The 24,489-nt window shown below is 45.8% G+C and overlaps 1 protein-coding gene and 1 long non-coding RNA gene across 2 annotated transcripts in view; one reads left to right on the forward strand and one right to left on the reverse strand.

The window, feature by feature from the left end:
* The window catches only part of LOC139059455 (uncharacterized), a 32,963-nt gene extending 24,088 nt beyond the window's left edge, over positions 1-8,875 (forward strand). The window contains exons 6-11 of the mRNA XM_070537884.1: positions 1,042-1,274; positions 1,612-1,949; positions 4,339-4,520; positions 4,850-5,084; positions 5,309-5,519; positions 8,720-8,875. Of these exons, the coding sequence (XP_070393985.1) occupies positions 1,042-1,274; positions 1,612-1,949; positions 4,339-4,520; positions 4,850-5,084; positions 5,309-5,519; positions 8,720-8,842 (1,322 nt within the window). The 3' untranslated portion in view covers positions 8,843-8,875. The remainder of the gene's footprint in view (positions 1-1,041; positions 1,275-1,611; positions 1,950-4,338; positions 4,521-4,849; positions 5,085-5,308; positions 5,520-8,719) is intronic.
* Positions 1-24,489, reverse strand: part of LOC139059268 (uncharacterized) — a 380,230-nt gene that overhangs the window by 65,541 nt on the left and 290,200 nt on the right. The window lies entirely within an intron of this gene.

Consider the following 24,489-nt stretch of genomic DNA (forward strand, 5'->3'; position numbering starts at 1 on the left):
ACATATATATATGTCGCTGCAAAATAAAAGTTGAGAATGAGCGCTCGCCAACCCCTCCCCCCCCGTTATTGTGCATTCTCTTTTCCGTGTTTTCCTGTAATGTTGGCGCATCAAAAAAAAAAGGAAGAAAAGGAAAATGAGGAAACTGGTATGCGGGTCAGCGAGCAAACAGTGTTGGTCAGTATTCGTTTTGAGATTTAGAAGGAGAAATGGAATTACGCAGGCCGCGTAATACGTGTAGAAGGTAATTGGGGGACTATCAGAGCAACAGAATATGGGCCAAGGGGAGAGAAACGCTGCCGAAGACGTCAGGGGATCAACTTTGTCATTCCCAAGCGCAGTCCCACATCAAGAAAAATTAGGAAACCTTGTTCGCATTTGTCTGTAGCCATTGAGAGTACACTTGTGCAATGCTAGAACAATTAAATATTATTGTGATTTAGAACCCAATTAACATGTAATGCCTAATTGCTTCGCTGAAGTATGTATTCACAACTACAAACTCGCTCCAGCCTATCAAGAACGCTCACTCACCGCACACAGATTATCATTTTGTGGTACTATTAAACTTGACCTGTCACATATGATAGGTTGGTGTTACGAACACGGAAAAGGTCCCTCAAAAAGGCTGGCCAGCGTTTAGATAGGAAGACCTATCTTTGTCAAAAATAAATAGGTCCTCCTATCGAAACGTTGGCTGACATTGTGCTACTCCATCTGTCGGCCCCCTTCTTGATACGATACGTTCGGTACTACAGGGCTTAGATGAGCTAAATCTCGGGAAATTTCAAGGCGTAGGATAGAGCAGGGTGACGCAACACAGAGGTAATTGGAGATCGATAGGAGAAGTCTATATCATGGAGTAGACATAAATTTGGTTGATTATATTTCACGACGCTACAAGCGAGGGTGCCGAGCTGGAGGCTACATGCGACATGTAAGGTTGCATGCAAACACGTAGCGCTGTGCGGAAGTTATGCGATCTCTTTGGAAGTGACATTCGCGAACGCGTGAGATCTTTCAGCATGCACGTGGGCGCAGGCACTCCTGGCACCCTATTGGTCCAATCGGATGACTCGTTCAGCGAGCGGACGAACGCTTACGAGCAGCTGAGCCCTGAGGAGTCGAACACCTACTTCACGAAGTTGGCCAGCCTTGGCAGCGATCAGGTCACGCAGGACCTCCTCACGGAATATCAAGAGCTCCACAGCAACGTTTTAACGGCCCTGACAACCGGCGCCTTGAACATGGCGGCTGGGGACATTATTCGCAAGGTACAGTACCAAAAAAAAAAAAGGGTTGAGTGCTTTCTGTTGAAGTTATACGATGTAGAAACGACAGCCCATTCATTTCGCTTTGCATGGTCTATAACTTGCATTTAAATGGCCACCGATAAAAAAAGATGAGCTAAGGCAGCCTGGATTGACGATGTCAATGTTCAAATCTATCTAACATTCTCCTAAGCGAAGGCATTGTTAATTGGCAGAAAAATGAAGGGCCCCGTCTCTAGTCTTCCATAGCGATTACGGAACCAATGACGTCACCCTGGCGTCAAAGCAATGTTTTTTTTAGAACAAACTGATTTACAATGCCTCTCACTCGGATTTCTAGGGCTCCTTCGTTGTGCACACGAACGCGGACCTCGTAGTCATCGACGGTATAGAGGGGCAGGCGTTCGCCGAATCAGTGGAGACCAAGACCCCCTACCCACGAGACGCCGCCGTAGACATGGACCCGCTAGTACCGATCGCGCTGGGGGCTATATGGCGTGGGGTCAGCTCGGACAAGCTGTACCTGTGGACCGGATGGAGCGTGTTGGACCAACTGGCGCGCTACGTGGACCCTTGGATCGCCGAGAGATTTAAAGATACTGGATTCTTTCTCGGATGCTTAGACAGGATCAGGCACGCGTTGGGAGTGCCATTTGCTGCCATTGCCCTACCAACCAGGTAAGAACCTGTCCCTATGAAATACGAAACATTTTAACGATATATGACATCTATGTACGACTACATAGATAACAAATTTTTACAGATGTGGGCTTTGTTGCATATATACATAGGTGTCATCTTCGCATGTATGTGCGATGTAACGTAAATGAATTAGCGTTTTAGTCGTACCAGTCGGTTAGGGGAATGAACTCCAGACAGAAAGGTACAAGAAAGTAGCTGAGGACCCATCTAGGGCCCAGAAAACAAGCGTTACTGTACATCATGGAGGGACGGAATGCAGGCACCATTTATGCAAGCGCGCAGTAGCTAAATGATATTTACGCGACGAAGGAAAGAAAATGCAATAGGAAACATTGGGGGAAGAAATTCCCATGAGAAAATCGCGCAAGAAAATAAAAGCAAACAAACTGAATCTTAGAAAACCGAACTGATAGGTATTCGTAATAAGAGATAGCCTAAAGAAAGCGAAAGATAACTGAAATAGTGGGTCATCTGGGAGGTGACGATTATATCGCGCGAGTGGACGTGGGCGTTCAAGCGTAAAGCGGACGCGAGCGCTGACGTAAACTGTTGTAATTAAAATAAAGACACGCACGCACATTCATGAATATGCGGATCCATGCTGCGGAAATTGATTTAAGCGAAGCCAGGCGCAACTTTCATTAATATTTGCGAAGGCAGCGCACCTGCGTGCAGGGCAGAACAAAGTTGTAAACTTTTTTTTTAATTAGGAAACGCCTCGCTCAACATAAACTTCGTGGGATCACACGCATGACGGCGAAGGTGTGGCGACTATGAAATTACCCCTACTGCATAATTACGACTGCGTGATGATGCTGTGACGACGGCAAAGGGATGACGAGCAGAAGACGATGCAATGACCGCGCCAGAGTAAGGACGGCAGAATGATGACTATGGCTTGGCTATACGAGGGCATGATCACAGATTAATGAATCCGATGAGATGGAGGACGAGAAGAAATGACGCCGATGGCATGAAGCGTAGGGCGTGTTTGCGTTCGAAAACGCGTTCGTGCTTATACGTGCATCACATGCGGTTCCCGGCGGCGTCGGTTTGAAATTTGTGCTCTATCTTGTGCTCCCTCGCACTGTGTCCGGTACTGACCAATTGTGCAGGAAAGGAGTCGAAATGCGGAGGTAAGGGGCAAAGCTTCCGTTTATAATGTAAGTAGGCGTCAGCGATTAGGTGCACTGTGCCTTTCTTTCATCCTCATCCGCTTCTGTACTGTAGCCTCCAGGTCACATATACAAAGTATATGGTATGAAACAAAGGAGGCGCTGCTGTGCAGAGTATAGAAATCAACTAGAAGGTTCAGGTGTGTTCAACTAGAAGGTTCGGCAGGCCGCGCAGCCGTAGTCTTATTTGCATGTTTAAAGTTGTGTATGCACTGCAGTAAACGGCGATAGTCGTCAGAGCAATGAAATGTATAAAACGAAGTAATTTCTGCTTCCCTTTCAATGGCGTTGTAACGAGGTTCGAGTGTAGGACGTGTCCTGGTTTACATGAGCTTTCAGCAAGTGGCGCCCTACGTGAACAGACTAAAAGAGTTCACGTCAAACTATTACTTCGTGTCTTACGTTCCCAAGCCCTTTTTCGGCGGCAGTGGATGCCATAGTGGAGGGCGGTAGTTTAATGTTGACGATCTGGATCTCGTAACGGGGAGTCTAAAAATTTTAGTTGTGGGGATTTACGAGCCAAAATCACTATATGATTACGAGGCACGCCACAGTGCAGGAATCCGGATTTAGTTTTACCACTTGGGTCTCTTTGGCGTGCACCCACTGCACGCTTCAGCATTGCACAATTGTGTCGCTGGCATGTTACAAATGTTGCCTATAGACAAAAAAAAGGGCTTTACGTGCCAAAACCACCATTTGATTACGAGCCACGCCGCATTTGGGACTCCAGATTGATTTTGACTACCTAGGGATCTTTATCCCAATGCACGCAAACAGATGTTTTTGCATTTCGCCTCCATCAAAATGCGGCCGCCGCGGCCGTGATTCGATCCCGTGGCGTAGTGCTTAGCAGCACAGCACCATAACCGCTAAGCCACCACGGCAGGTCTATAGACAAGCTCAAAAAAGGAAATGGTGCGCGATCCTTCCATGGTACAACTAATTGGTTTCTTCCCTTCACAGTCTGGAAAGATCGACGCCTCTGGCATGTCTCTATGCAGTCCAAAATGTAGGTTAGAATATAAAAAAATGTTTTGAATTTTAAGTGTTCCAGGAAGTTTACAAGAACGAGCTTTGTGCCATGTGCCCCGTTTTAAATAGCATGCCTTCATTATCATCATCTATAGAGCGTGCAGACAATCAAGTCTTTAATTTGTCTTCTGGCCTGTGCATGTTTGCCTCTCCAGCCAGACAGCACGGTACTACGTGGAGACAGCAGCTCAAGCTATCGTTGAGTGCTTGGCCAAGGATGCACACCGCTGGCTGCTCCCGCCTGTTGCCACAAGGAAACGTGCCGAAGTGGTCGTCGGTTTTCCGCCAGGAGAGGACACCTTGCGCAAGCTGGACGAGCGCTATGCAGCCTATCTAGGTAATGAACCAGAACAACACCGTCTGCTTCTCGGTGGGAACCATCGTCGCTGTACGTTCAGTCCTATAGGCTTTCCTGGTCACTTTTGCACATTTATGCACGCAAGCAACTGCTTGTGATCAGTTAATGAATTATTCAGAATTGGTCAGTAACGCCGTTGGTTCCCGATTTCCGCGCCAGAGAAAGCAAGAAAGGAAAGGACAACTGCCTTATAATTTCATTTGATGTAGCAGTCGAGTCTGCATTGCCCTTTTCGTAAGTGTGCCTTTTATGTCCGTCCTCAACACGCGTTATTTATGCGAATCGCTTTCTTTACGTTGCGGCTGCAGATTTTATCCACGATCAATTCCTACAAGACTATTTGGAAGTGATGAAGATCAGGAAACAGAGACTCAACATTTCCCACGTGCATTTCGACCCGTCCGACGTCGACGTGGTGGTATCCGGAGACGGGCTGGTAGTTGTGCCAGCTGCAGCTGTTCTCGCCTTCTACCGAGACGGCGACCTTACCGCGATCAACCTGGGCAGCCTTGGCCAGATGATAGGAACACGTTTTATCCAGAGGTAACCTACTATTTTTGTTATTTGACAGCATGTTTGTAGTCCTTTCCAACACCAACATCAGAACTGAATACCCGGAGGTATTATAGGTTTATATGAGATGAGCAATCCGTGTGGCTAGCAGAGGATGCATCTGTGTGAGAGAATCAATAGCGAGGAACATCGATAGCGAGCAGTGGATGCCAAATGAAACGCAGGTAAAGACTCGTCGCACGTGTTTTCTGCAGGTTCCGGCTGCCCAGTTCGCAGCTCAAGCCCGAGTGCCTGGCGCCAGTTGATTCGAAGACAGACAACGTGTTTGAGACTTTACTCACACATCAGTGCACCCGAAAAGTGTTGAGTGGCAGCGACATACCGAACACGAGCACCGCATTATTTTTACCCATGCATCATCACATGACCCCTGCGAGACAGTTGTTTGTTGCTGCCTGCTTCAAGGTGAAGCCCGATTGCATTTACGGAGATGCTCAACGTAAAGCGCTATACTACGCACATTTTTGCTGCTTTCTTTCTCTTTGCCGTTCGAACAAATTTGTTGAAAGATTGCTTGGAGCCAATAACGGAATCGGACTTCGCTGCGGTGGCTTAATTACCTGAAGAGGTTAACGTTAGTTTCTTCACAAATCTCAAAGTTCAAGTGGCTAACCAGAAAACGCACTAATTAATTTTTTTTCAGTGTTCACTTTAGCGGACGTGCTCCAACAGCGAAATCGGAGCCGAGAAACAGGTCCTCCGGTAGCCAGTTGGGCAAGGGCCAAAAGCGCAATAAGCGTAACGCTTACTCACGCCGTGAAATTTTCCTCAAGACGCAACCAGAATTCATTAGCCATGATCGCCATGTTCGGAGTTCGGACACCTAAATGAATGGCCGAACATAACTCTCCACTCGTAATCAGACTGCGGAATTTTGCAGCTTCACTCGCAAACATTGTTCTGTCCGACAGTACATCTTCAAGAACACTTTCACCACCTGCTGTCGTAGCACTACGAGAGACAGGAACAGTGGTGGACATTTTCTGGATATATCACCCACACACACTTCACGCACAGCCGCGCAGCGCTCCTCACAATCAAATTCCTAGCGACGGCACTCCATACCCTCCATACTACCCCTTAGACCACATCCTTCTATAGAGCTTCTCCACAACAGACGACGTTAATATAGCCTGTTTGTTCTAAACATTTACAGCCATTTACAGCCGACTGCGACAGAAAATACCACAGTCGATACCCACCTTCTCCGCTTGTGGGAGGCCCGACACACTTTACCAAACGGTGGAAATGCCAAAACCGCGACCGCTGTCTCAAGGCCCGAATGGCTAACATCACCAGTGCAACGGAGAAGTATGCCATTGACCTGACGCGGCAGAACTGGTAACTCTTTTGGAATTAATTGCAAGGTTCTGTCGGCTCCGACAAGATGTGGGCCATCCTGGGCCACTTATATTATAGGCCCTACCCAAAACAAGACCGTCAGTCGGCACACCACACAAAGAATAAACCACGTTCACCCTGGAACTGACATATATTTTCACAGAGCTGCATGCACGTACATAGGTCCCACATCAACCCGCTACCGCGGCCGCAAGGGTACATAGGTATAGTAAATACCATTCGATTAGCCCTTCACTCTTCCCAAACTCATATAAGCCCTCCCCACGTTAACCCACAATACCACTCCAGTGAGAGACAAACTCAAGGAAAAGTTGCTTCGCAAGCTAAATAATTACTTCTTAGAAGCTCTACTCACGCTATTCAACTGAAAATAGGAACATAGCCCCTTGACCAAAGGGCGCAAACATGGAGACGTCATTCTTGTTCATAAGGCAAGCAAGACACCGAGCCTTACCAATCTCTGTCCCACGTCCCTTACGTCATGTTTGGGGAAGCTGTTCGAGCTCGTTGTTCTCAACCTCCTTCAGTCATATCTGGAGGGGGAAAAGGAGGAGGAGGAAAAAACATTAATGAAATGAAAAATGACTGACTGATGAGCGGTATCCATAGACTCGGGTTCTGTTGGGCCCTATCTGGAATCTAGCTATCTATTCCCCGATTCTATGTTTCGTTTTCGCCAGCAACCCCTTCACCTAAACGAGGACGACTAGGAATACATACACCACCCCTTATAGCACAAGTGCCATCCTGGCTTCACTCTACAAAGTGGCGTTTACTGATGTCTATTGTCTAGTCATCCTTGCGAAACTTAACCTCACGAACTTCTGAATGCACATGTACCACTACATTCAGGCTTTTCACACATGTGGTACTGCTCCTATAGAAGTCAATTGCCTGCTCACCAAACCAGTCTAGCCGCCCAACCGGGACACGCCAAAAGGCGTAGTGTTATGCGCTGTACTTTTCAACATTCCCATGATCGCACTTCTCTAAAGACTCAGAACCATACCAGAATTACATCAACTCATGTTTGCAGACAACGTAACCACCTCGACCAGTAAGTGGTCAATCGACTTCGGATAAGATATTTTTCAACAGGTTGTGTATGTAGTGAAAAGTTATGTCCACCAGGGTGGCATGCTATGTTTACCCGAGAAACCAGAGAAACCAGAATTCCTTGTCTTTCGCTGAAAAGCCCAATCAAGCACATACGAATGACCAAGCTAAATGTAACGCACCCACAACGGCCATCCCATCCCAGAAGTGCCAATGCTTCAAGATAGTTAGGGTACATAAGACGCAAGTTGCAAAATTCTACTAAAGACATTCGTAAACTAGCTTACCTAACATTTATTCAACCTCAGCATGAATACGCCGCATCCGTCTGGTCTCCCCATCAGAAATACTTGATCGAAAAACTCGAATCTATCTGGAATAGGGCTGCGCGTTTTATTTCACGTTGTTATGACTATAACAAAAGCATAACACAAATTAAACTCAACCTCTCATTATAGCCCTTGCATAATCGTCGTGATATAGCCCTTCTATCACCATTTCATAAATGTGTCCATAATACAGCACCATCAGTCCTGCCTCTTGAAACTCCTCATTACAGGTCACACAGGCTGTACAATCAGTTCAATTTCATGCGCATCTACGGCAAGACTAATTCATTTAACTACTCCGCTCTTCCAAGAGTCATTCGCCTTTGGAACAATCTTCCTAACGCCATCGCTTATGAGAGTGAGGAGGAAAAATTCCAGCACCTTCTAGCAATGCATTTTTCAAGCTCTACATAACCTAACGTGTTATTTTTTCCTGACTTCCCGTTATTGCTGAGCTACTACCCCTTATATACTGTTTTATTATTGCCAAATATTGTCCCACTGGCTCTGTAATTCTTTTGGTTATATTTCACCCCGTGAAAATTTCTTGTTCACTGACCTTTCCGTTAAAAAGCATTCGGTTTGTCTTTTGTACAATTTTTAACAGCACATTACTGCGTGTTAGCGCATTTCTTACACTGTATTTTTTGTACGTGTATTCACATATGTATTCTAATTACTGTAGAATCTTTGAGTGTACTCTCCCCCCGTACACCATGCCTCTAGGGGCCTGTAAGGTATCTTCAAATAAGTAAATAAATATATAAAAGTGAAAATTAGTGCATAACGTTTTCGAGTGTTTCTATCTTCACTAACAGCTTCGCTGTAAAATTAGCCGGAATGTCTACGCTTCTGCAGAGATGCCGCACAAGGAACAACGTCTTGGAGGCCAACTGTGAGGCGGACACCCTGCGAAGGCTCCGTATATTTAACGACGCGTTCGCCTGCCAAATGGAGGAGCCGGCGTGCGAAATTCCGTAGCGCACCTATTTTTTCTGACAAATACATAATCTTCATGGATGATGGTTGCTTTCCTAGGTGTCTCTGCCTTATTGCATGTCTTTCACGATAGATTACTTCTACTCATACAAAGCGAAGCTCGCTAGGAGAGCCCTCCCGAGCGTAGTTGATCGTGGCAGCAGCTGCTGCTGCTCCTGCTCTGCTGATGCTGCCGCCGACAATGCCTTGCTCAGTACCTCATACTAGAACACAATACGACTGAGATTTTTGGTCCGGGCTCGGCCCGAGGCCATCGTTTGAAGGCCGTTCCCAGCCCGTGTCCGTGGTTCCACGCCAGGCTCGGCCCCTCCCTTTTGCCTGCATGACCGCGCCCGGGTCCGCGACTGTATGAACGGGCCCGGTTAGTGCCTACAGGAAGAACTCAGTGAACGTGGCTTAAAACTTTCATCGCTTAGGTGGTGTATTACAACAAAAGTGCACTGACCACAAAACAATGAATTTTTTTCCCGGACAGAGCACATGGAGAGCTATACATGAAAAGGCCGATAGAAGATAAAGTTGGATTAAAAGCCTCGGTGCAAGGCATTTTACTTAAAGCTCTAGTGAGCATTTTATGTTTCCAACAGCAAAGTCAGTTTCGATTGGAAGCACATTCAGAAGCGATAAAAATATTGTTGCTACGCTCAAGCCCCTCGCGAGCTTGCGCTCGCGACATGGCGACATGACACAACGCAGCATACGAGACAACTCACAGAGGGACCCAAGCGCTGGCACAAGGCGTGTTAAAACGCCGGTGCAAGGGTGAACGTCGGCAACACCGTTACCCGCGTCGAATCTCGATGGGGCACGAGATGCGCCCGAGGCAAAAGTGGGTGAAACGTCGGCATTTGTCTGGCCCTAGATTCGGCCTCACGTCCGTACCGCCCTCTCCGCATGAGACCAGCGCATGCACCATGGCGACGTAAGCGCACAGCTGCTCAGCTGGGACGCTAACCTTTGCGCGCACAACGCTCGTGCCAGCAGTGGAAGCCACAAGGCGGCCCTGGCTCCGGCACAGCCGATTGAGCGAAGCGCGATATGCTGATACATCTCGTTGCCGAGTGCGGGACGATGTGCTACCGCCTCTGGCCTGGTCTCATACACGATGCGTGAGGGTGACTTGGCGGCGACGCTTTCGCAACTCGGCGCACTCCGCTGTCTCAATATTGCCATTCTTAACCTCCACGTGTGCGAGGGGCACGCATTTCGATACTGGGACAGCACGGCGACGACGACGCAAATGGGCCTCTAGTTTCCTCATTGCTTTCGCAATAGAAATGGCTCTTACAAATGTTACGTAACGTAAGAAAAGATAACGCTTGACATTACATTAGGTGCCAAAGCACCTGAAAGTTAGAAGGAGCATGTTTTAACATGGGCACGAAAATAAATAAATGGCTGCCGGAAATGCGCCGCGACACCAACCCTGCTGTCAGCCCCCGGACAATGTGTTTCTTATGTATCAAATTAAGGATGACGAGAAACGTTGCGAATGTGCTTAAGCTGCAAGCCTCCTAGGTGTACTGCAGCGCCGAAAAAAAAAAATGTGAATGTCGTGCAAGAAATAAAAAGCGTGAAAACGACGTAAATTCATTCAAATCGTATCAATACCGATAAGATAGTACAATCGTAAAAGCGGTAATAGTCAGATGTTATCAAGGGTTGCTTTTAGTGCATATACTTTTGCTTGCATTGGAACAAAGGTTATTTTTCGAGAAACAAAAAGACGCAGCACACGTTTTGCAAGAATATTCAAAGAAAAAAAATAATTATAACCATTTTTCTTTTTTGTTTGCTAAGGTAATTAAGAGCCAGTTTTTGCAAATTGTCATTTGAGCATCCCACAGAATGCCCTGGATCTCTGCAGAGCACCCGCATGTGCTCGAACGTCCGACATAGGCACTTCAGTGAACGGGCCCGTTCTCAGTCCGGGCCTGTAGTTTGAAGCCCGAGCCGGGCATTGGCCCGCCAATATCGCTTTACGCGGCCGGGTCCCGGCTTGAAGGCAAGCTGAGGTGCTCGCAGCACTCTAGCTCGGTCACAGGAAAGCACTCGTACATCGGCTTAAGCAAAGCGTATTTTTTTTAGCGTTAGCAGAATTTTAAAAATCGGTTTGTGGCTTATGTAGCGCACATCTGCTCATTGAGCTGAATTACTTGAATAAGCGGAAATCTGAAAATCGAAACGCATAGCTGTCCAATTACAAAATTTCACTAATTTACTCTTTCATTAATTGCGTTCGTTCGTGTAGATACTGCAATATACAAATTGAAGCTAATGAGTTCACCAGGAAGATTCGATAGGAACGGATATTAAACTACACCTACATTAAGTGCAGCGCAATTTGCACAGAAATGTAATGTTGTTTCACCTAATTTGTTTACCAAGACTCCTTTTTAGGCGTTTTGCTGTAAACTTAGGGCATGAAAATCTCTATCGCTCTCATCGTAAGAATTCAAATCAAGTCGATATGACTTACGAACTAGCCGGCTACCATTCGTAAATAGCTATATGTTCATTAAAGTAATTACTTCGAAAGATAACTAGCGATTTTTTAATTAGTCGATTAATAATTTTGACTTCATGGGCAAATAATGTCCGCTCTTAGAGTAATCCACCAAGAAGTAGAATTGTGCTAAATGTCGCAGGCGATTCAGCGAAGGTCAGTGGCAATTTAGCCGTAAATTCGAGAGAAATGCGTTAGCATTACCTCGCACTACTTTTAGATCCTGGATCCATGACTTTAACCACATCTTCAACTGCGGTTCAGGACCTCACTCGACACACGTCCTGACCGAACGGTGGTCCGGAGCAGATCGCCGTCAGTTGCAATATATATACCGCTATCACGTTACCGGCTTCCCACACTTCATACACCATGCACGTATTTACACTGTAATCATCATCATCATCAGCCTGGTTGCGCCCACTGCAGGACAGAGGCCTCTCCCATACATCTCCAACAACCCCGGTCATGTACTATGGAATATGAACACTGTAATGCCGATGCATAAAAAAAAACATTTCCACATCGGTACTGCTGTACAGATGTCTAAGTGCCCGAATTGGTTCTCTACGTAATTCCCCAGTCAAACAATAAACAGTACCGAAGAAAGTTATTGCAAGCAGTATACAGCTTCAGGACATAATTAGTTTAATTGTGTGTTATTGCTCTGCGTTCCGTAAGTCGGCGCGGTAACTTCATCGCCGAGCGAGGTGGGCCGGTCCTGGAGGTTCTGTGAAGGTAAACTGGTCTGATAGTGGTAACGGCGCGACGAAAAGTGTGCAGATCCCAGTGTAATTCGTGGTAGCGTGGATGACTTAGGTCACGTGGTGAGCGTTTTCGTGCCTTGCCGATTAGAATGGCCGGCTCGTACTACTCACTGTGCTGCGATACGCATTGGAGAAGAACAGTTTCACAGCATTTTCATTACAGCTCAAAGAAGTTTCTCTTCCCACTGTCTTTAAAATAGGCGTTGAATCGGCGTAACCTTTCTTGCTTTTATGATATCTGTATTCCACTTACGAACTTCTTTAATGTCTCCGAAGCAAACCTTACGTAACTAATCAGCTGCCATGATTTGAATATTGCAGTTGTAATGATACCTTTAGGTGAAAGAACAACAGTTACACAGATGACCCTGCAAACAGCCGTCCTATTAAAAATAGCAGTTGCTGAACAACGCTTGAAGTGAGCCTGTGAGGAACATTAACGCGTTAACAGAGTTACCATATATCAAGATCTGTAAATGTAATGCGTTTATTATTCATTTAAACCAGCATTTTCGAAAACGCCCAGTATAATGTTTTCTCTAGCCAGCATGCCGTCAGAGAGTGGTTATAAAAGTTAATGGCGTCTGACACGTATTCTAACCAAGAATACACAGTATACCATCCAGTTGTTGCAAGCGGCTTCATGTACTAAGAGTAAGTATAGCAACACTGTGCCTACCCTACAACAACAACTCGCCCGGAGCTTCTTGCGTAGAAGGTTGTACGTTATCTTTGAATAAGCGATTTATAAAGCTTTGCAATATTATAGCGTCCCTTTCTGCGGTAGCGCGCATGCGTCTTCACTCAGCTGGATTCATATTTTTTTACGGAACGCTTCCGCCTACTCAATACGTTGTTCTATTTCTATTATTCCGCTGAAGTTTGTTCTTGGAATAAAACTAAAACCGAAGGTGTGTCGAAAAATAAAATAGTGTTGTGCACTGTGTAAACACAGGTGGCACAATAGAATATTTTCGCACGCACTTAAATGTACTTGACTCCCTATATAATAAAGAAGTGTACTCAGCTTATTCTCTGCCTTAGTAAACAGCATGCCCATTATTGTATTTTTTTTCCTTGCTGCTTATGCTCGTTTGAATGTAAATTAATGGCTTTTGCTTTTCGCCTTTGTGGTAATAGGTTCCCTCCCGTATACAGAAACACAGAGCTTTGGAGTTCGAGAAAGCGTGAACATCCTTAAGGTCATCTAATAAGCTGTCATTGGAAAACGTCGGTGTGCCGTGGTTGGAGGAAGATGCGCTAGTTCGGCGTGTTTCTATGGCATGACTATTGATTCGAGTCAGCGCATCGGCTGAAATTACAGCTTCCTACTTGTCATCGCATTTATTGTCACGTGACACATTAAATCAGCACTGCAAATATTTCGAATCTTGTCCTTTCTGCTGTAATAAAGCAGCTAACGACCTGGTAATTAGGTCACGGAACCTCGCTCGCTTCGGTGTGCGACGCGTAATTGTATAGAGTTCTTATTTAAAGCGCCCACTACACAGAGCAGAGAGAGAGCTACCTTCATGTGAAGAGGCTTCGAAAACCGAGCTGGTCACGTGACAAAACTGTGACGCTCACGTTGGCGCACGAAATTCGTGTCGCTAGTTATTTTGCTCCATTTGCGCACAAAGGTGCCACACGCGATGTTGTCGCATTGTTGTCATCGTGCTCCTTTCATCGTCCAGCGGCGACGATTTTTTCTGCAGGCGGTCCTTGCGGCCATACTTGACGTGGCCGATCACTTCCAGAAGTAGGCATTTTCAAACTGACCGCTTTTCTCCCACGCGGCCACTCGGCCGGAACGGCCGCTTTGCTTTGCGCAGCTGCCGATAGGCAGCGACACAAGTCCCCTTGACAGCAGATGTGTTTCCCATAGACGAAGGCAAATTTGTAATCCCTTCTTAAAAAATCAGGCAAATAAGAACGCCAAGAGAAGGAGAGAGAGAGAGAGAGAGAGAGGAATATAAGGAAGACAAGGTTGTTAACCAGTCAAGAGTTCGGTTGGCTACCCTACGCTGGGGTAATGTAGAAAGGGAAGACGGAGAAGGGAGAGAGAAGAGCACCAAGTTTCACAATGAAATACCCCGGCAATGAAAGGTAATGTTTCTGCAAGATTTCAGTAAAACAGGGCAGATGTGAGTGCGAAATCATTTTTAAAAAGAGCCTCTGCGAACCCTCCGGAATGTCTCGCGCTTTAGTAAGTTGATTTACGTGCCTGATAGTGGCAGCGAACCTGGATCACCCAGCACAGCAGCCCGATGCGCTAAACAATGAGCCGCAATCGCACGTATACTTGTATCGTGTCAATGCCAACTGACTCTTTCAGATGGTCGCCCCACGTGTCGCATGGCGTGGCACGGGTGCGCGAGAGCACGTGTGTGCGTGCAAGTATTCTCTACACTGAAAACACCGGAGTTAAACGGGCAGATGCGTTGCATTTGATAAATCTGATTCACGATAGCTTTGCTTCACATAGATTACAGGATGTGCGACGGATATGCGTAACCTTTTTTTCATGCTTTCAAGGGAAAAACACCACGAATAAGACCCGACACGAGAAGCGTGTCTTCACGAGCGGCAGCTCATGAAGACTGGCAGCGCATCGTGCATAGCGGCCCAGCACCGTAGTCCCGGCTCCGGCACGAGCAGAAGTGACAGCAGTGTGGTTGGCCTGTTCAGTGCATTTTGGGCAAAATTCCAACAGAAAGTCGTGACTTAACGTCGTTGTGGTTTATGCCTCAAATATGGCAATGGGAACGCGTCTATTGGACAGTACATGAATGCATCACTCTCATGATGTTGATGCCAAAGGTAATGACGTGAGTCACCCGTCTAGGCCTCTAGCACCGTGCGCCATTTGTGCCCAGGTAGAGGCATAGTAACAGATTGTCGGCCAGAGAACAGCATTATACAGTTGATATTTCAACGTACGAAGAATATACGTTTCATAATGAGATGTATACGTTACAGGAAGTTCACACATTAAATATGCATGAAACGTTAAGTTTCACAATGGGATCGAAGAAGCTAAGGGGTAATTCATGGTGTCAAAATACAGAATATCTATTTATGACAAAACGAAAGGATGCAATGTGGATACCAATAGGAAAGAAATTAACAAATACATACTAGCATTTTAAAGATAGTGTAATATATCTGTACGCGTAAAGGCCAGAATACATGGAGCGAACTTTCACGACGAAGTTCGGACGGCAGAAAATCTGCCGCTCCGCGACGCCGTATGTTCGTCGGGCTGCGCTACATGGAGCGAAGACACGGCGGCCGCCGCCGGTGAGTCGCTGAATTGTTATCGGTGTGGCAGGCAGTTTGATTCGCGCTAAGCCACTACTTCAAATATAACGAGGCAAATGCGCTGTAGTGAAACCCATGACAGAAAAGAAAGAATTTTAACGACAACTATTATCGCTTTTGAATTGCGGAACACTATAAAAACGCGTAATTTTTTTAAAGAAATGATTTCTAGTGTTTTTTATGTGTTTGGGAGATTCATGTGCCGATGTAGTTCAAAGAAAGCGACGATGCTATGCGTTGTGGCAACACTTGGCGGGTAAACAACTTTCGGCACCTCCAACTCCGCGGCTCTGTTCTGTGGCTCAACGCGCGCGCGTCCGAAGCAAGCAGACCCGAAAGTAGCGCACGTGAGCTTGTCTAACCATGGCTGTTATCAACTTATTAACTGCTTCGGATGCCATGAGTACGAAAAGCAGGAGACCGGCGTGAATGATAGAGCCGGATCGGGATACACGGACAAGCGGGGAAGCCCAGCCGGAAGTGGGGGCGGATAGTGAGACCTGATTGGCTCGATTTGGGGCGCCGCTCGTTTGCCGCTTCCGGGATCGTCGCCGCCCGACGAACTTTTCTGCGCCAGCTGGATCGGCGGCGGACGACGTTTTCTCCGCCGCCGCGCGTCGCGCGTACGCCGCCGGGCGTCGAACGCCGACTATTCGTCGCATATTCGCTCCATGTATTCTGGCCTTAAGACGCGAATGCGAACTTTTATCACGTGCAACTCTAACAGCAACAAAATTGAGCCAAGGAGCCGTCACGAAAGAAGGATCTTGAGTGATTCCTAAAAACAGGAAGTGAACATGATAGTTGCATTGTGGTGAGTTATAGAGGGTGATTATATAGTAGTCTTGGGATTTGCCGGTTCATCAACTATATTCCATAGTTATTTTGGTTCGAATCGTTTTAAATTTTATGTGCCTTAAGTTGTAACATTTAGCGTTAGTGTACACCAATAGGAATTCTTGCTCCAACTTATAGGATAGAAATATTAGTGCAAATATTTTCTCTTTATACATGCATTGTATGCCTACAATGTTGTGCGGCTTAAAGGGATATGTGGTCTTACTTAGATATCTAAGTTATAGATCAAACGAATTGCCTTATTTCACAATAGGTAAGGACTTTCTACATTTGTCTTAGAACTTATGCCCCATACGAAAAAACGACAGTTCAAGCGCGAATTGAAAGTACAAAAACATAACTGTCATTATAAGTTTACTGGCAACAAGATTCGGAATCTGTTAAGTATTCCACCATTTCGAGCGATTATCAGTTTCAAGGAATTCACATGTCCAATGAAAGTTACATGAAACTGTACGCCGAGACACTTGGATTCAGAAACGCTTTACCGTAGCTGCGACTGATATCGTAGGATTCCAGATAAACAAATGAACTTATATTCTTAATCGGCGTAAAAATAACATAACTTGTTTGTTTCGCATTCCATAATAGCTGATTCACATTTACCCGTTTAGCTAAATTGTCAAGCCAATCGTTTTCTAGAAGCGCCATAGCAGGTAAATTGTGGGGAGAAGAGAACACAGATATCTGATCCACGTAAACAGCTATTTCGTAAAGGACGAACGATTATTTTCACCTCGTGGATATGCGCTATGTTTCGAGGCCACAATAAAGAAAACAATAATATGTTCACGAAGGGTGTGTCCCAATTCTGGCCAGCATCGCAGACAGTCTACGTAGGCAGTTAAGGAGAAAGCTCAGAGTAATGGAACGCGTCTGAAATCGTCTATTGATCCTTTTCACGGTGGTCCTGTGGGCGATGCCATGTTTGATCACGTGGTGAAACGTCCATTGCTTGCCTCACATGCCTCCGTTTCCTCTGTGCTTACAATGGATGTACGTGACACCGGTGCGGCTCTGCAAACCAGTTTCGGCGGATATTGTGGGCGGTGACTGGGTGGACGACACGCGAAGCTTCTGTTACAGCTTCAAAGGACATGTGAGCGCTTTCGGAACTCATTACGCTTTGTCCAAACGGCTCGAGCAGCGTATACGGTGCTTGTAATAAAAGCGGGCCTAAAGATGTATGCCAAGCTATCTTAACTTTGCGCTAATGAATTGAATCATTATGAGTGTGTTTAGCTCTCCGTCCTTTTTTTAGCAAATACTTTTAAGCAGCGGCTTGTCACGTTTCTGACTTGGTAAAGTTTCCCGGGCGGTCTGCTGCGTTCCCCGGGGTAGACTGGTACGTTCGCTTTTTGGTATTTACGTAAATTGTTAAAGTGTTCAGGTATAAATAAAGGGCTGGTTTCTTTACTTTTTATCTGCAAAACAGGACGGCAAGAAAAGGGGGGGGGGAGATAAAGACAAGCGCTTCCTTCGTCCCCATGTTATCACGTCATTTGTCTCGTTTAGCACTGTTTAACATGGAACACCTATTAGCCTGGTCTCATGCCTTACTGTTATTTCTTTACAGCACGTGGTTCTCTTTCATTTTTTTTAGTGATGGCGATGAAGACGTTGGCGCATATGTGACTAACTTCTTGGTTATATGATAGTGACGTGCCTATTGAACATCAACCATTAGATAACAACCTAACACAATCACATGATACTTAAACAGCCAATGGATTCTCTCCTTTGTGTTCACCTGTAAGCTTGTGTATTTCTCTTCCATGCTGGTGCCATTGTCGTACGACTGGTCTCGGCAGTTGTCGATTGAAATTTCGTTATCCTGAAGAACAGAGCCCACGCTTGTTACCGGATGGTCATCAGTGTGTGATTCATTGGTATAAATCCAATGAAGTTTTCGCGAACGTCACCATCTCGCCTGTATATAAGGACACTGGACAGCTGGTCAACATGAGAGACGTCTGGCGTGAGATCGACAATGAAAGAGCTACGTCTGACTTCTCGCACCTACTCGACAATCGGTCTCCTTGCAGTATCTGCCACCGTGTCAACAAACTCGTCGCAGGTCGTCTAGGAAAGGTATAATGGATAACCTTTGCGTTTATTGCCATGGTGAATGATGTGGTCACTTAGGAACGAGCCAAACTCGGCGACCACTTCTATAAAATACCACCAAACTATTATAATTTCTAGGAGGCCCGAAGGTCTCCTTGCGATCCCTAAATGTTAAACATCGACAGCCAGCAGTCAGGCAAGAGCCCCTACGCGTTTCGGCACATCTTTGAAATACATTCTTTGAGCGACTAGTTGTTCAACAGAATCTTAGTCACTTGTCTTAACAACGATTGCACGACCTAGCCATACCTAACTGCCATGCTTAGTAACACCTAACTTTCGGTGGTGAGCGCTTAACTTTTTCTTCGCCTTTTTCTAATCACAGAATGTAGTTCGACTACTACTAAACTCATTTTATGAATTATTGTGATTGGGGGAACGCTGCCTTGAAAGCGTGTTAGAAGTTCTAGCGTACAAACGAAATTTCCCACGGTGCCCTAACGAGGGGGCTACTAAAATTCGTGAGGGGCTTCCGACAATGCCCTAATGAGGGGCCCTCTAAAACTCGTGAGGGACCCATCAGGAAACTTTTTCGTTGGGACTCCTGCACTACTAAAAATAAAAGTATTGAATAGCTAGCAAATACAGGGTTTTGCTATTTTACTGTTTGCTTTATTACCTTCATACCAGTTCTGTACTCGCCAGGGGCTAGAAAATTTAGTAGCCTGGTGACGTTACTAGCCAGTAGTTTTCACTAAGCAACTACGAAGCCACTACTTCCTCGTCTGGCCATAGCTGTGAATGTGACAGTTTTACACAATATTTGGATGAACTGTGGTAGCATTGGTTACGTTGGATTAACAGCATACATTATGCAGACAGTGGGCTATAGGAATTCGGGTACAACACTTTCATTAGTTACCCAAATAGATAAGGCTCACGGGTGCTTACGGGCGCACCATGTGCTTCTCCATACCAGGGCTCTTGAATTTGCTCTTGGAGTATGTGTCGCGTAGTACCTTTGTCGTTGTCCTCTGTGCGTGTTCTTGTTCATTGTCGCTTGATAGCATAATTACCCAGTGTCACTGCGCCGTCATGTCCCTGCTAAGCAATAGGTGCAACAGTAAATCATGCTTTATATAGCGAAAGTATAAGGTTCTCTCTGTTGTTATATATATTATTTTAGCTTGTTATGTTTTTACACTACCGTCGACTTAATATGACAATGCAAGCCGCACTTATAAATTGAATAGGCCCCACTGTATTGTTGCTGATTATTTTTCAATTGTGTTAATAACTGCACGAAGTGAATATCACATTAAACGATTACTAACATACAATGAGCACCATGTTAGGGTTATTTACTAGCTTCCGCAGGTCGTGACTAGTCCTATATATCACTTTACTACTTTCATTTGCTAAGAAGGTAGTGTTTTGTGTGACAAGTAACGCGTTCGCATTTAGTTAGCTCTTATGACGACCTTCTTTTTCAGAGTGCATGGTATACAGGCGCCCGGGGTTGCAGCCCCCTTAGCCCATAATCTACCCCGACCCTGGAATATGCATATTTTTCCGCTTATAAGCACCCCCCCCCCCCCGTATACTACCTCGGAAAGGAAAAAAGAAGCCGAGCATATTATAACCCGCAGACTGTTGAGGCCACAGCAACTACAACAGCATCCAACGGTTGAATCTTCGTAAAACCAATCTCCATTTGCGGATGCACGAATCATCCACATCTTCGGCTAGCAGCTCGGTTCCCCGCCTCTGCGGTGACGCTGATGGTGGAAAACTGTGCCCTAAGGGGGCTTTCACGGCATTGTAACTAGTGAAACCACACCTAGAGGGGGACTCGGCGCTGCCGTGAAGCTGCACCTCAAGTTGAAATTCGCATATAAACCGCATCCCGATTTTATTGTTAAAAGTTCTAAAATTATTTCATCTATGCGCTTGCAGAACACAATGCGTTAAGCTCGCGCGTAGACGAAAAACATCAAGCTGTATTTGCGCACCACAGCATAAACTACCGCTGTTGCACAGTCAAGGTCACCCTTCCCAGCATCGCAACGACGCACCATGGGCGATCGTAAAACGCTCTTGCGACTTCAACTATCACAAACGTTTACTTCATACTGAAACATAACAGTGAACAAGATACCTTAAACAATCTTCTTGTGCAGCTGCGGTTGCAAGGAATCTTGAATTGGCATTTTCGCATAAAATTATCTGAACAATTGAACTTTGAAAACAAACTAAGCCCAGAGAGGGACCTGTTTCCTTTTTTGCAAGCAAAGAACCAAGCTTCATTTTTGCCAACATCTGGCTCTTACATCAATGTTTTATGCAAATCTCACAACCATTCGAACTATTTGCTACGAAATTATTCGACACTAGTTACTATTCGCTTCAACTTCACTTCCAACCAAAAAATTGACATTCGACAAGCCTATAATTTCGAAGCGTCCTGTTAACCCGCCAGCAATTTAGACTGCATCGCTTCTGATATCGATGCTTTTTTCGTGAAACGTCTTCTCTAATAGCTTCGTCAGAATTGGAACCAGGCTTAAGATGGCCCACTGTCCGCTTAGGTCTCTACTTTGCCGTCTACGGTGAATATTGTAACACAGTCAAGACATCGCTCGTTGGTGCCGGTGCGACGTATTGAGGCTGAAAGCGCGCATGTACTTGAAAACTGAATTTAAATATGTCTCAAGCTACATTCCCTATCGATATATTGCAGATGTGCGTGTGTGTCCACAGAAATCGATCTCGCAAAGTACTTTCACTTCGCAATTTCGTGTCAGTACTCCTTTCATGATGCCAACAATTGCCATGCGGACGCTATCCTCCCGAACCCCGTGTTTGGTTTTTGTTCATGTCCGAAAAAGTTTGCAGGACTTGACACTTAAACATCATCAGCAGCAGCAGTAACAACAACGGCGACAAGTACTACTACTGGTGCTGCCGCTACTGCAGCTGCCTGCTACTACCACTACCGTATTAATACTACTATTAATTAGTACTAGCTGCTATTGCCACAAGGCCCAACTACGTTCCGTCTCCTAAGCGCGTGGACGCGCCTTGCCCGGCATACGAGCGCCGTTGCAGTCGAACTACGCGGCGGGATGCCTCCGCGTACGTGTGGTCTCGCTCGTACACAGACTAGAGGCGGGCGAACAGCAATAAAGATCTCTCCGGCCAACGAGCGACAAGCTAATCTCTTCACTTTCAGAGCCGCAAGGACCGACTCGTCTCAGCTGCGCGGCCAAGCGGTCAGTGCATGCAGATTAGCTCGGCGCGGTTGTTGGCCTAAATAAGCGGCCAGTGACAGCGACGGTGCCAAAGGGGGCAGCGACTGGCGTTCACCCCGGGGCGCGCGTGTTCGTGTCGGAGCAGTTACCGACACCCAGGTGACCCAACTCGGCCGCACTTCCTGGGACCGCGTACGCTCACTCATTCGCTCGCGGTGCACGTCCATTACGAACGGGCACGGGGAAATCCCCTGGCGATGGGTGGGTTCGCGGCGTACGTTGGCTTCGCGGTGTTCCCTAACGGCGCTTTCAACCGGAGCAGTTAGCTCTGGTGACGGGTGGCACGGCCCAGGCGGCTTCAAGTGTAAGTGCAGGCCGTAGCAGGAGCGGCGGAGAATGGGCACAAGAACGGGAACAAGAGTAACGGGCGGTGCTGGTTTCTGCGTATTTCTTTCCCGGCCTCTGGATATCTTTAGACTTCGTGGAAAAAAACGCCGGATCCACCTATAGGGCATTCGCACATCCTTCGTCAGAGCATCGCGCGCCGTCGCGTTCGCCGCGGTGCTTGTTGCGGACGAGTCGGCAACAGGACGCGATTAGGCGCGCGGGTAGCAAGTGATGTGCGAAGCGTGAGGGCTTGCGGGTGCACTCTACGGGGTTGAGTACTCACACACACACACAAACTTCTCTACGTTGGAACTGTTCGTGAGAGCAGGTGCCAGTAATCTAGATTTCAGACACACTGTTAGTGAAAGCGGCTGGCCAACGGCAATCGGCCCTTGCAATTAAAAAGATTCGTTAATTCGGCCCCAGTTTTTCTCGCCCATTTTTATAGGTGCCTGCTTAACGATCGTTACGTTAATATTTTTTTTTATTTCACAATCATTTCTACCAATCTTTCTGAACGCTTTGCTCGACAGATTCCCTTGTTTACGACGATTCATTTCACCCAGGTTTATATTTACTGTTTTAAGGATTACAAAAGGGGTGCCAACAGAAGGACAGAAAAACAAAGAACTCACAGCAGAGAGAGAGCTCAATATATGTATATATATATGCCATGCCTTCGTAATCGCGTCCTTTCTTAACGTGCGCCAATGTTAATCACCGAGATAAAAAGGGTAAAGGATATTTTGTAATTAATTTCACACTCTTAGTCATCCTCTGAACTGCAAACGGTACCTGCGCTGCGGACTCTGCGTTTGCCAAAGCACGAGTGGCGCGCCACTATGTTTATGCAAATTACAAAAAACCAGCAACCGCATTTATGGCCCGATCTGCCGGTGAGCAAGAAAGTTGTGTGGTCATTCACATACGCCATCACAGATGGCGCAGTGTTTTATTGTTTTATCCTCTACTTCTGGCCGTCTAATTCATTCAAGCTAAAAAAAAATCTATTTTTGAGCTGGAACTCTCCAAGAGCTATACATTATTTACACTGGAAATCAATGGACGTAAGTGCATAATTAACAAAATTTCAATAATGAATTTTCAAACTAACTGCATTAGCGCACACATTGCAGTACAGACAGTGGTTTGACAAAGCACATACATTTGAAACGAATTTTGACACAAGCACCAGTTTTCAGACAATAGCATTCAGTCATGCTGCAACAATGCGCTGTTGTTACATTTACATTTCTAACAAAACGCATTTTTTTAGTGCATTGAATATCAAATGTTAACGGAACACAGTTCATTGCCTCACGGTCTTTGAGAACGCATGCCTCGAAACTGCCGTCATCCTCAAGATTCGTTCCTAATGAATATGGCTTTAAATATAATCGGCTACAATTTGTAACTTGCACTATGCGGCGTAAAGTAACTAGCTTAAGACTTAATAAGCAAAAAGAATAATTATTCAAATACTCGCCTTCATTTTTTGTGAAGCTAATGCCAGCCTCTGAGAGAAATCTAGCTCAAGAAGTAGAATTGTGTGACATGTCACGGGTGATTTTTAGAAATTATGTCTTCTGTAAAATAAGACAGACTGTACAAAACAATGTGAATGGTATAAATGGCTGGAGCTGATATCAAAGGTCATTGAAATAAAATGCCAGGGATACTAGGTCACGTTAACAGTAGAGGGAAAGTGTCGTCCACGTAACGCTGCGTTGAATTTACAAAGGCGATGGGAAAAATGCATACAGAACGACTGCGTAAATACACTGCACAAATTTAAGGCTTCCATGCAAATTCCAGGTGTAATCTTTAGTATAGCGTTGACACCAACACCCTTGCACATAGCAGCGCTGATGATGAATCCCACATACCTGGGTGCGTATCATGAATCGACCATGGTGGTCTGGGATTGGTCCATCTCTTCGTCAGGCAAATTGTTTCTCGCCTGTTTTTCTTTAGAGACAGTGACCATCCGTTTTTGCGTAAAATGTCGCAACTCCAATAAGTTCACTATCTTCCTAATGTAGTAGTGTCATCCAATTCCAAAGATGTTCCACAGTCTCCCTGGGGCTTTCTCGAGGGGGTCGCTGACACATTTCTTGAAAGTTAAATTCAGCTTGGAGTACGTGTTCCCTGCGAGTCCAAAAGCAATTTCTGCGGCACTGGCAGACTCGATGTTTTCATATCCTTTGTATTGTGCACCTTATTTAAATCGACCTTATGAGGATGTACTTAAGCGCGTCCGAAATATGTGTCTACCTCCTGTAGTAAAAGCATCTTTTTTCAAATTACATTCGAAAACACTCCTTGGTAAAACTTGGCTGAATTCAAGGGGCTGCTTTGTACCGTGGTCAACAAACTGTCGATCCTGTGAACGTGCCGAGACCATAGGTCACTGTTTCATAGGTCGTAGGGATGCTGTATTTTTGGGAGGGGACATTCTACAACAGACACTTA

Source organism: Dermacentor albipictus, chromosome 4 (genome assembly GCF_038994185.2).
Source record: "Dermacentor albipictus isolate Rhodes 1998 colony chromosome 4, USDA_Dalb.pri_finalv2, whole genome shotgun sequence".
Lineage (NCBI taxonomy): Eukaryota > Metazoa > Arthropoda > Arachnida > Ixodida > Ixodidae > Dermacentor > Dermacentor albipictus.